The sequence below is a fragment of the Sorex araneus genome, chromosome 3 (assembly GCF_027595985.1).
Source record: "Sorex araneus isolate mSorAra2 chromosome 3, mSorAra2.pri, whole genome shotgun sequence".
NCBI lineage: Eukaryota > Metazoa > Chordata > Mammalia > Eulipotyphla > Soricidae > Sorex > Sorex araneus.
Window position 1 is genome coordinate 176841076 of NC_073304.1, and position 12929 is coordinate 176854004.

The window sequence follows — 12929 nt, forward strand, 5'->3', positions numbered from 1 at the left end:
AAGAAAGAAAAAGACAGAAAAGAAGAAAGGAAGGAAGAAAGAAAAAGACGGAAGAAAGAAAGTAAGAAAGAAGGAAAGAAGGAAAGAAAGAAAGAAAGAAGGAAAGAAGGAAAGAAAGAAAGGTAAAAGGTTAACATTCCCTTGCCTACATTTGCTTTTATTGGTATTAACACCAAAGCATATCACACAGTCCCTTTTATTGTTCCTCCTGGCTGGAAGATGAGTTCTTAGCTATGAGTTTGGGCATATTTATAAGCAATTTTTTTTTTTTTTTGCTTTTTGGGTCACACCTGGTGATGCACAGGGGTTACTCCTGGCTCTGCACTCAGGAATTACCCCTGGCCGTGCTCAGGGGACCATATGGGATGCTGGGATTTGAACCCGGGTCGGCCGCATGCAAGGCAAACACCCTACCCACTGTGCTATCTCTGCAGCCCCTTTATAAGCAATTTTTAATATGCCTAGTAAATTGAATGCAATTAATATGAAGTCAATGCCATACAGTCACTGAGTAATCAAAAAATGGTGTTTCATCCCAAATTTAAGTTATGTAAAGGAACTAAAGCATTGTATTACTACTAAAAGTTCTTTCCTGGGATGAGAGTACCATGAAAGAGGTCATAAGAATTCAAAGTATGTAACAAATCTGCCTTAGATAATTAATGTCTGGATGGATATAAAATTCTATGACATAAATTGTCCACAAAAATTTCTGTGAAAATGTGACTAAGCACTCATACATCTGGCATCTTCAATTTTAGGAATGAATGAATCGAGATTGAATAGTATATTTCAAAACAGACCCTGTATTTTGCACTAAATGACTCAGTGAATGAGATGGTAAAAATCAGGTTCTAATTTGACAACAAAATGCATTATTTGCTAAAAAGTGCAGTGCTTCAGTTTCTGGACTTGATGACCACTGCGATATAACTCTTTATGTAAACAGTGAGTAGGCATGAAAACCAAATTCCTATTTCATATTTATTCGCTCATGTTTATTACTCATTATATAATACCAATGGCTCCTGATGAGAGGCCAAGAACCTCTGTCAAAATATACTCTTATGGAAACATTTCCTTATAAAAATATCCAACAATTCAATTTTATGGTGAACTGACTCTAAACAAGCTTGTAATGAAGACAGAACTGTATTTCTGAAGGATGATGATGACCAGTTACTGAAAATAAATTGCCTAAATTCTCCTTTATTCACATCTCTTCTCCTTCCGAAAACTTCCTTCATTTTTCAAGAGCCCCACATATTTTTCTGAGTCGCTGTCTTTCTATTTGGATCACATAGGCTTTGGGCAATGAAAAATAAAATGACTACGCAAGAATCTAATCCTTAATCTGTTAGACACTTCTAAAATTCATATGTCTAACTTTCTTCTTCGAATTTCAAATTCTGAATGCTTTCTAAGTCCTTCCTCATTTGATTTTCACCCTTCTTGTCTACGGAGGACTAATTGGAAAGAGAGTACCAACAACAGGAAACTGAGGATTTCCATGGACAACATAAAAAGTGAGAGGTTACAGTTGCAAATATTAAAAGAAAAAAAATGGCTTGGGAAGGGTCTAAGTGCATGGGAAAAATACTCAAGGTAATATCTCTTTCTGCTTACTTTTCTAAACATACTTTGTACACAGTATCTCAGAAACTGTTTACTTCAGGAGCTGGAGCGATAGCACAGTGGGTAGGGCATTTGCCTTGCACGTGGCCAACCCGGGTTCGATTCCCAGCATCCCATCTGGTCCCCTGAGCACTGCCAGGGTTGATTCCTGAGTGCAGAGCCAGGAGTGACCAGTGACCCCTGTGCATCGACGGGTGTGACCCAAAAAGGAAAAGAAGAAAACCTCTCTACTTCAGACCAAAAGACCAGACTGACTAATTTTAAATTACTATCATTTAAAGCACATCATTGCTTTTCTTAATTAAAAAAAATCTCTTAATCATATTTCTTCTGCAGCAATGCAGGATTTTAGTTTTCTATTTTTATAACTCTTTTCCCCATTATGGTTGAATTGGCAGGAACCTTCCGTGTCTATGTATAGGAAAATTGATGTTTAATGACAATTTCCCAATCCTATGCAAGAATCTAATCCTTAATGGAAGGTTGGCACTGATATTTAATGATGATGGAAAACAAAAATGCATTAGCCATTAAATGAATATGACTCATGTGAAAGTTTTTATTTTTCCTGTTTGAACATTGGTAAGTGGATGTTCAGGTAATTATTATGTGCAGGTGGCAAGTGGGGTACCTAATGCTGGTGGGTTAAAACTATAAATGTGTAAAGAAAACAGGATTAAAAAGTAGGTGGGGGGAGGGGTTTCCTTCAAAGGGATGGAGCCCATTCTTTTGAAAGAAAACTCCCCTCTTACCTTGGTCCTGGAGCTGGTTAGTTCTCCTCTGTGCTCCTCCTAGGGGAGAAATACCCAAAGTTAAACAATCATAGAACATGGTCTTGTATTCAAGTCAAGTTCAGTTCTGGCCAACCCCTGCCCCATGTCTCACAAGACACTACCAAATGTCTGATACTCTGGGGCCTTCACTGGATTGAATTTAAAGTCCACTTGAAGAATTAAGCCAAAGGGAGATGAACACGATCTCTGCCAGGAAACCACTATTGACTCTTTACTTGGCTCTGTGAGAGAGCTAATGAATTAGAACCTGGTTTGCGGCAGGAGAATTGTCAAAGAGCAGCAAGGGAGTGATTTTTGTTAGCTGGAGTGCATCTTGGAAGGGATATCAAAGGAAAGTACCTAGTTCTTAGGAGAATGGGGTGTGCTGTGGTGTTCTAGCCTGTCCCATAACAGTTTTCCTGTATTTTGAGACTGAGAGGATACTAATGATATTGCTAGAAGCAGCACCATATTTGGAGTGGTACAAAATCTTACATGGACAAGGATTATTGTAAAATGAAAAAAATCAAAAAGGTTATTTGATGGCTGGGTTAAAGAAAGGACTGGATGGTGTATATTTTCAGAAGCTAGGAGAAAATCTCTTTCAAAATAAAATCACAAATTAGATAAAGGTGATTCGCTTTTCTTTAATGTATCTCTTTCTATCTAAAACTCGATGTCTTTGGAGAAAAAACAAAGTAGTATAGTGCAGGTTGCACTGTCTTGGGCATTAGACAATATAGGAGCACCTACTGTAGCTATGTGATCTCACATCGTTTGTCTAGGTAAAGATATAAAACCAATGTACAAAGATGCAGGGTGTGTATGAAATATATTCAGATGCACGTGTTGGTAAGTCAAAGTTATTTCCTTTTCTTTTCGATGGTCTCTGATTTTACTTTGTTTTAGTTATTTTGTCTCTTTGGAGGCTAATGTCTAACTATGCTTAGTGTCAGTTCCTAGCTACCCTTTGGCATAATTTTAGAGATAGTGGCTGGCTCCCATTTAATAAGATAGTCAAATACCAGACAATTGATTGAATTCTGTGAGACATGAAGGAGAGTGGAGACCATGAGTGAACCTGAACCCATACAGGATCATGTGCTATTGTTATTTAACTTTGGGTAACTGATTAAAATTCTTCATCAAGTAAAATGACATCAGGTGAGAAAATGGATGTATTTTGGAACCTACATTGTCATAGCATATTCCAGAGATGGCAAAATGAAGAATGTTGTAATAGTTACTCTAATGGCCATTATGAAAATGTGCAGGGAAAAATATTATTTGGAGGATTCTACACTATATATATATATCTATTACTATGAACATTTTTTTCTAGCATTAAATTCATCCTATAAACTTAAAAACCTGTTCATGTGACATGATACTAATACAGCATACTAAAATGCTTCCAATGACAAGCAGACATGTTTTCCTTCAAATTTTTCCTCAGGAAATGTAACTATATTCATTAACTTTAATGAATATTCTAAAAAAAAAGGTCTACTTTTGGCAAAATAACTTTTTATCTATGGAACTCCATAGAGTTCAAAGAAAATCATATAAAAATGGATCATTTCCTCACTCCACCCCAAAGGAAATACATATGCAATTTGTAAAACCGTGCTATCGATGGGAGAAAAAAAGAGTAAATTGTATTTGATGAAACACCTACTTCATCCATGACAGTCACTTTAGGTTGGGGTCTCACAGGAAATATCTTTCTCATTAGAAATGATCTGAGAACTTATGAATGTCTGTAGCTTCAGTGTCTGGATGGGGTAAAATTACCGTGACAGTGACATATATCTTCAAGCATCAGGGTATATATATTTGCTATTTGTGATGGAGGGAAAAATGAAAAAAAATAGTACTGAAGTTGTAGAGGTTATCAAGGTTATTATAGTGCCTTAAAAAAACCTCTAATGTCTTACATATTAAAACACCTTTCATTCCACATTACCTAGATCCATTTTGCAATCATAACTGGGTATGAAATATATACATTTTTTGTAACAAAAAGGGGGATTTTCTTTATAAGAACCGTCTAATGCTTCATTTTCCATTTTATTCCTTCTTTTATATAAACCAATACATTTCATCAGATTTGTACCTTGCCAAATGTTAGATGCCAGCATCTTTTAGATGTCTGTGAAAATAAGGATACAAGACCCATGTCTATCTTCATCCTACTGCTTTTCACAGAGATGTGCTTCCCTGCAACACTTTTCCACTGAGAGGTATAGATAGACAGCTATAAAAAAGCAGCTAATTACTGACAGACTTACTTAATCACAAACTGATATGATGTTCTAGTGAGATTCTGGGAATGAATTGTTCCTAGTCTCTTTAAGTGTCTGCAATTTCAAAGAGGTACATGAGAATTCTTCCGTTATTTAAAGATTATCCAGGGCCTGAGTCAGCATCTCCGACTCCACAAGGAGGAGGAGAGCTGAGTGTCTCCATCACAGGGCACTTTCCCAAAGAGGTGAGACCCTTATTTCAACAACTCTGCTGCTGGAGCAATAAGTCTCTCCAGGATCCCCACCCCCACCACCATTTTTGGGTTAGTTTTAGTGGCTATAAAATCTTAGTGCTGACCTGAAATCTATCTTTGTTATTTACCTTAAAAAAAAGGTTTAGTTTCTTACATAAATTAAACAATATAGGTTTTTGAGGTTTATATGGCATTTTCACCAGGCCTTGAAAAGATCAATGTTGCCAAAACCGTGGAAGAGAAGAATCAGAAAATAGTTCCTAAGTTTTCAGAGTGAACTGTAGTTGTATTTAAAAGTCCCTTTTAATTTTTTTTCTCCCCTAAGAGCACTGGAGAAGTCAGAGGATCAAACTATTTAGCAGTGGGGATGGGGACAAGTCACTGAATTCTAATGCTTACCTCTGTAGTAAAATGAGGTCAAAGGGGAAGTGAAAGAACGGTATGTGGAAATGGTTTGAAAGCTAGAAGACTGTGTGCTACTATTATTATTTCACTTAAGAAATATACTGCTGAGGACTTTTTAGAGTTTTATATGAGGTCAAATTTCAACAACAACTCAATATCACTAAAGAACATTAATTGAAGTGGGTAACTTATTCCTGGGGGGAGGGGGCGGTGGTTTGGCCCACACCTGGCTGTACTTAGGGGCTACTGGCTGTGTGCTCAGGGATCACTCTGGGCAGCGCTGAGGAGACAATTTGTCTCCACAAAGGATCCAACCCTGGTCAGCTGCATGCAAGGCAAGTGCCTTAGGCACTGTACTACCTCTTTAGCCCTTAACTATTGTTTATCTTATCTCATGCAGTTGCCAAATAATTTTAGTAGAAAGTTATTTTATTTTGTCTGTGTCTTTTTTACACTGGGAGACACCTGGCTTAGTTTTTCTTCCATCCTACTTTGGAGTTTATATACAACGAGCCTCAACCCACTAACCTCAAAACTACTTATTAGAAGCAGTAGCCGCAGGCCTTCTTCTGATTTTATATCCGACTGGCGTCAAAAATAACAACACGGTTCATTTTTCTTCCACCCTCCGACTAGACCACAGCTTAGATTTGGGTACTGATTTGGGACTTGGAATACTGGTTCACTTTAATTAAGCATCTTTTTAAAAAGTTACTTTTAATGCTACTTATACAAGCAACATGGATTAATTTGATCAGTTGACAGTGCTTTTTTTTATTTTTTAAAAAATCGTAGTTTCAAGTGCTCAAAACGAGGGGTGAGGGAGTGGGGAGCTGACAACGTCCTGTTCGGGTTCCTAGTAAGACCCTGCCTATTGCTTTTGCAAAAGGACATTCAGAAGCTTCCTGAGAACCCAAAGATGAAACAACGAAGCCTATATATAGTGGAGTCTGGTTAAACTTGACTGTTAGTGATAAATTGTGTCTGTTTTTATATAATCTTCTATGTAGTGATTCAACAATAAAGAGGAGTTCATACACTCTTTTTTTTTTTCCCATAAAGAGAGCTGTTTGTATGTCATCTGAATCCAATTTAGTTTACTTTGGCAAACACCAAACTATTTAGCACATAAGAAAAAAACAGAATATTTAACATTTCTGTAAAAATTTATCTGTGCATTCATTTCATAGAGTACCCCGGGGGGGAAAATAAGCAAGAAGAAAATATCTAGTTAGCTAACACGGTGAGCTTATGACTACTGGGATAATGGTATTTAAAGTGATAGATATTTTCCTATTTCATAATACTCTATACTGTTAAGGGCAGAATTGATGTTAGAAGTATTGTTACTTTTAATTTGTCTTCACTGTTTAATTGTGTTATGAAATATATTGAAAAAGTTTCACAAAAAATGTGAAAGTGCATTTAAATCTGTGGCAGACTGAATAAATTTTAGGTTTTCCAAAAGTGTGGAATCTATTCCTTTAAAATAAACTATTTTGAATCTTAAAAAAGAATTCCTTGATATTAAGGAAGATAATGCATTCCTGGTATTTAGCACTTCTGCTAGCTTGATTATTATCTACAAAATATTCTGGTCTTTTTTTTGGAGGGGGCACATCCATAGGAACCATAGCTTATTCCTGGCTCTGTGGGGACCACATGTGATGCTGAGGATGGAACCTGGGTCAGCCACATGCAAGGCAAATGCCCTCCCAATGTACTGTCTCTCTGGCGCCTACCTCATCGACTCATGCTTAACATAATGCCGGCTTCTGGGAAGGTTGTGTATTTGGAGGAGAACAGTGATTTTCTCTTCAGCTGATACTAGATGCTTATGAATATGTGGCAAAATGATCTCGCACGACTATTCATTCTGAAAATTAAATAGGACTGAATTTTTGGGAACAAACTTTAAAACAAAAACAAGCGACAGTTTCTAATTCTTAGTTCAATTTAAGTAGATTATTGTGAGGTTTGCTCAGACAAAATGGCAACCAGGACCACACAGTGACCAGTTGATGAGACAGCAACATGACCGGACCGCTGTGCCCCCAGCACAGAACAGGGCTGATGGCTCACCTGGCACCAGGAAGCCACCAGGCTGCATCCCCCGCTTCTCACCATTGAGCCCCTACAGATAACGGGGGTCAGACCACCATGCACACCAGTCCCACTAGTCTTGGTTCCCTTTTCCAGCCCAAGACAACTTAAAAGCCCCCCTAGTCTCTCTGAGGGTGCGGCTCTGCTCCAGCCTCACCGGAGGTTTGTAGAGACAGCCTGGGAGAACAACCCAATAAACTTCTACTTCCTTTACTTTACTTGTCTCTGACTGTGTCGGCTGAGGCCAATTATAATTCTAAACCAGGATCTTGACTGTTTTCCAGCTAGTTCTAAATGATCACAAAGGACTTTATCTTCCTGCTCTTAAACAAGAAAACAAAACGAGCCCATGTGAATTGATACTATCTTTAGAGACAGGGAGCGAGCACATCACATTGAAGTGGTGGATGAATGGTTTCCCACATGCTGTGCTGAAACAAATGAATTTTCATTATTTATGAAAAACCATTATTGATTTATGATGAAGTGAGTAGGGGTTTATCATTAGTGTAAAACGGCATTAAAGCAGCATCTATAGAATACCAGACTTCGGGGTTTATTATGTCTCCACAACAAAAGTGAGATTTATGGTATTTTATCACAGTCACTAAAACTTTTACCAAAAACCTGGTGACCGTCAGTCCTCCAAATTCTGGTGCGTGTCTAAACTATTCTCTCCACATCTAATAATTCCGATTATGAAGGGCGCCCCTCCCTCTGCAGCCCCCAGCCACCTCTGCGGCGCCCAGGTTCCTAAGAGGCCCGTGGGAGCACGGGCTTCCACATGTCTTGTTTTGCTCCTGCTGAGCTGTTCAGAGCTGTGAGACTTCAGAGGAGACAGGATCTGAGGTCTCAAAAGCTCCTTCCCAGGCAGCAGCAGGTGCTGGGGCTGTCAGACTGGAATCTTCCAGGCGTCTTTTCCTTAAAAAAGAAAAAAAGTAAGCCGGGAGAGGATGATATGAGGAATGCACAAAACTCCAGAAAACAACCCATCTTGACCTTGCTACCATCCTCAGGATTTACCAACAACTGCTCTGACGACAAGCAACGGTGTTAACTCCAACCTTCAAGGGCATTTTCTCGGAATAGAAGTCATGAATTTGTAGCCTGAGGGCCTCGTGGTAGGTGAAACAATCTGACACGTTCTCTTTAATAATTGAGTATAAAACAGAGCCAAAGTGCAGAGCCGTGGCTACATTCAGGAGCAACCTTATGTACCACAGGAATGAAACAATCTCCTTTTGGGGGAATTTAAAGTATTAGTGCAGATATTGCCAAGAGGGAAGAAATGAGAACAAATTCAAACAGAAAGAGAATTGCATGGATGTTTGATACACTCAAACCCAGCTGGGCCACTTCTAACGGTGACAGGGGCTCTGTACTCCACACAGGCAGGCCCTGTTCTGCCTCGGATGACCCCTGGACCAGTGCTCATGTCCTTGCCTGCCTGCGCTGTGGGTGAAGCCTTCTGATGCCTGCACGCTCAGTCACCTCATACTCGGGGGCAGAGTTGGGGGCTGCCGTCAGTCCCGCGTGGCTCATTGCTCTGTGTGAGGTTCGGGTCCTACTGCTGAGGCTTCCCATGCAGGCACATACCAGTAGGCAGGGCCAGACCATCTCCACCTCAGTATCACCACAAAGACCATCACGTGACAGGCACTGACATTCATGGCTTGTGCTATTTTCTGAACTCTGGGCTTCCTGGTACCATAAACGTTTCTTCTATCCCGCTGCCCAGTCCCTTTGGTCTGGCTTTGCTTTGACTACCTAGATCCTTAGTCCTGCTTTGTGAATTCCCGCCTGGCCAGTGCCCTCTGCAGGAGTCACCTCCCTCTGATGCTGCTGTCTCTAACTTTCATTCCAGAGAACCGGCACTGCATTTTCCCCAGCTGCTACACTCCTAGAAACCCATGTGCTCCAGCCACGGTGTGTGCGTGCGTGCCTTTGTGCATGCACGAGCGTGTATTGCCCCTTTCAATCTGAGTACTCAGGCTGCAGCTGATTGCGAAACCTATTCCTTGTAGAGGATCCATAAAGACCAGCAAGTGACATGTTTGAACTTATTTGATTCCCAGACATATACTAAGAAGATACACACACCAGCAATGGAAGGAATTGTTCATCTACAGCACTTTTGTTGATTATCAGATTATAAAATTTAGTTTCAGATGCAACTTTGTGTCTCTTAAATAATCTGGCACCTGAAGGTTTAGACGTAGTGGCCTACAGGTTATGCATGATATTAACTGTGCACTGCCATTAATTTAATTTGAATTGTATGGGATGTAAATATTCTTCCTGGAGATTTCCTTATCTTTCCTTTTTTGGTGGGGGAGGGGTGCACACCCGGCAGTGCTTAGGGTTTACTCCTAGCTCTGGGCACAGAGCTTACTCCTGGTGGGACTCAGGAGCCTGTATGGGGTGTTGGAATTGAACCCAGATCAGTTATGTGCAAAGCGAGCACCCTAACCTATGTACCATTGCTCTAATCTTGAGATTTTCTTATCTTTAATAATTATTTTTTTTAAATGGAGCAATTGCATGCTAGTAAAGAACAATAATTTGGAATTCTGGCTCTTCTTAGAACTGCCAAAACTCAAGCTGACTGTGAAGTTTTAAACTTTAAGTCTTTTGTAGCAATTGATATTTAGATCTCTCTGAGATGATCTATACTAATATGGTGCTCAGACAGTAGTGCTCTTTTTCTCAGGCAAGTTCTTTTTTTTTTGTTTTGTTTTTTGTTTTTTTGGGGGGTCACATGCGGTGATGCACAGGGGTTACTCCTGGCTCATGCACTCAGGAATTACTCCTGGTGGTGATCAGGGGACCATATGGGATACTGGGAATCAAACCTAGGTCGGCTGCGTGCAAGGGGAACACCCAACCCGCTGTGCTATCACTCCAGCCCCTCTCAGGCAAGTTCTTAAAATGTAATTTCTCATTGCAATGTTGGGGAGAACAAAGGGGTGAACACTGAATTTAGAAACTTTTCAACTTGGTGTTACCTACAACCTCCCCAGAGGGAACAACTTGAAAATCGCTTGACAAATTCTCTGCTGGAACCCAGCAACCATCTGGGAAATGAACTGGCAAATGAATGGAGGCGAATCATATCAGCAATTTTGTTTACTAGTGGGAAGAGTAGCAAAAACAAGTAATGCCTAGTGAATCTTAAAGAAATGCAGACAAATGCAACGTTTTCCCCTCCTCGGGGAGCTGTAATTTTAATCATCTTTTAATTATAGGAAAGGGCTAAATGTAAATAAAATCTAGAATTTTAAGTGGCAGCATAAAGTTTTATGTTTCCTATCACACTAAAAATCAAGTAAACGAAGCATGCAGAATGTGGATGATGGAGACCGTTTTCCTCTGGGGCACACGAGTACTACTACTGCTACTGTCTGACATTCAGTTTGCACATGGAAAATACTGGTACCCATGATAAACATGAGCACACCTAATAGCAAACGGGGTGAGGGTTTATGACATCTCACAAATAGTGTGTGTGTGTGTGTGTGTCTAATTTCTAATCAAATAAAGATCAGTTATTAGAAGAATAACTGCTGGGATGAAGAAGAGGCGGGGAGGCACTTGTTTAGTATATGTCTACAGACACCCTGGTTTGAATCCTCTCACCACATTATGGTCCCCAGAGCACCCCAAGGGGGTCACTCCTGAGCACAGAGCCAGGAATAACCACTGAGCACCACTGGGTATGACCTTCACCCAAACAAAACAAAAAGTCCTTATTCCAGAAAATAATGACATCAGGAAAATTAAATTATCTTTAGAACCTTGTTAACAGATTACTAAGTAGTATAGGGGCATGAAGAGTTGGACCAGAAGTGACATAGTGACATTGGTAAAGAGTAGTATTTCCTTTGGTGGTGACAGGATGCAGTAACTTAGTAGCTCACTACCATAAACATTAACTATTGCAATCATGATACCTATTAAAAATAAATAATGTATATGTGTGTATATACATGTATGTGTGTGATGCCAAGAAACACCAAAGACTATTCAGAAGTCAAAGCATATCTCTGTCCATAATAGTTAAAATATAAAAATCATATCTATATACAAATGAGCTATGCTGCAGCTCCAGAAAATAAGTTAAGTTTATTCACCTGATGACAAGTTCCACTCAGTAATATTAAATACTCAAACTTAAATTTCAGTACACTTAGTTACTTTTCTAGTGTCCACATTAAGTTTTAAAAATTTATTTGTCCTTAACACCTTAACACCAAAAAAACCCCATATCAAACCAACAAAACAAAACAAAACCCAGCAAAACAAACCAAGCAAGCAAAGCCTACAACTTAATTCAAACACAACAACCGTGAACACCTTCTTTCTAAACTTTCCATGTATATCTGAATGTATGACTAAATTTTAATGCAATGTCTCACAGATTGTATATCGGAAGATGGCTATTTAGGGATAAAATATGACTGAACATATTTAGGATGCCTCAGTTCTCCAAAGTGAAAAGAATTATTTTTTGGTCTATAGAGTGCTAACTCTTCCTACTCCAAAACAGACCAGGGCCAAGGGGCTGTATTAAATCCTGCAAGAAACAGTGCAATGAAAACGGTTCTTCTAACGCCTAGTGACATCTCCTCTCCCTGCTGCATGATGGCAGCAGGTGGCTGCAAACAAAATCTGATGCACCTGATGTTTTCGAACAGTCACCACAGCTGGTTCCTGCTGTGTGTCCACAATCTCTAATGGGACCTCAATTTCTCCCTTTCTGAACAGCTGATACAAATTCTTTTAGAACTACTTTTATTTTTGAAAGATCATTTTATCTGGGGGAGGAGGGTGTACAACAGGGCATCTACCTTATTAGAAACACAGTCCCAGGGGCTGGAGTAATAGTACAGCGGGTAGGGCATTTGCCTTGCATGTGGCCGACCCGGGTTTGATTTCCAGCATCCCATATGGTCCTCTGAGCAGTGCCTGGGGTGATTCCTGAGTGCAGAGCCAGGAGTAACCTCTGTGCATTGCCAGGTGTGACCCAAAAAGGAAAAAAAAAAGAAACAGTCCCACAATATCTTTAGGGACTGTTTCACTGATGGATAAGAAAATGGTAGGAACTAGTATTTTTAAAGCTGGTTGCAAACTTGAGGGTTCAGTTAAATCCTTTCAAAAGTCACAGGAAGTTGTCAGCTAGGATCCACTCCTTTGCTCCTGGAGGTACTTATAGATGCTAAATTCCATTAATATCTCTAAAAGGGGTCTTCTCATCTAGCAGGTATTTTAGAGTGAATCTTAATAAACCGAGTTATTACATGACACTGTAAATGACCTAACAGTTTTATTTATTGCATAGCAGAGTGTATAACTAGTGTAATACAGATAATGGAGTAATGGAGTAAAAGTATTTTGAAAGGAAAGCATACAACTTAATTATACAACCAATAACATCATTGTATGGTGTGTATTTATACTATAGCAAATTTGTTTAGTAAGATTGCTACTATTGATAGCAAAGTAAAATATTTCCT

The 12929-nt window shown here is 39.4% G+C and overlaps 1 protein-coding gene across 6 annotated transcripts in view; it reads right to left on the reverse strand.

Annotated features, from left to right (window-relative positions):
* GRIA4 (glutamate ionotropic receptor AMPA type subunit 4) overlaps positions 1 to 12929 on the reverse strand; it is a 334174-nt gene that overhangs the window by 28168 nt on the left and 293077 nt on the right. The window contains exon 15 of one of the 6 annotated variants that reach the window (XM_055130906.1): positions 2388 to 2426. The exons of the other annotated variants lie outside the window; for them this stretch is intronic. Coding sequence (XP_054986881.1) covers positions 2405 to 2426 — 22 coding nt within the window. The 3' untranslated portion in view covers positions 2388 to 2404. The remainder of the gene's footprint in view (positions 1 to 2387; positions 2427 to 12929) is intronic. 6 annotated transcript variants of the gene reach the window in all.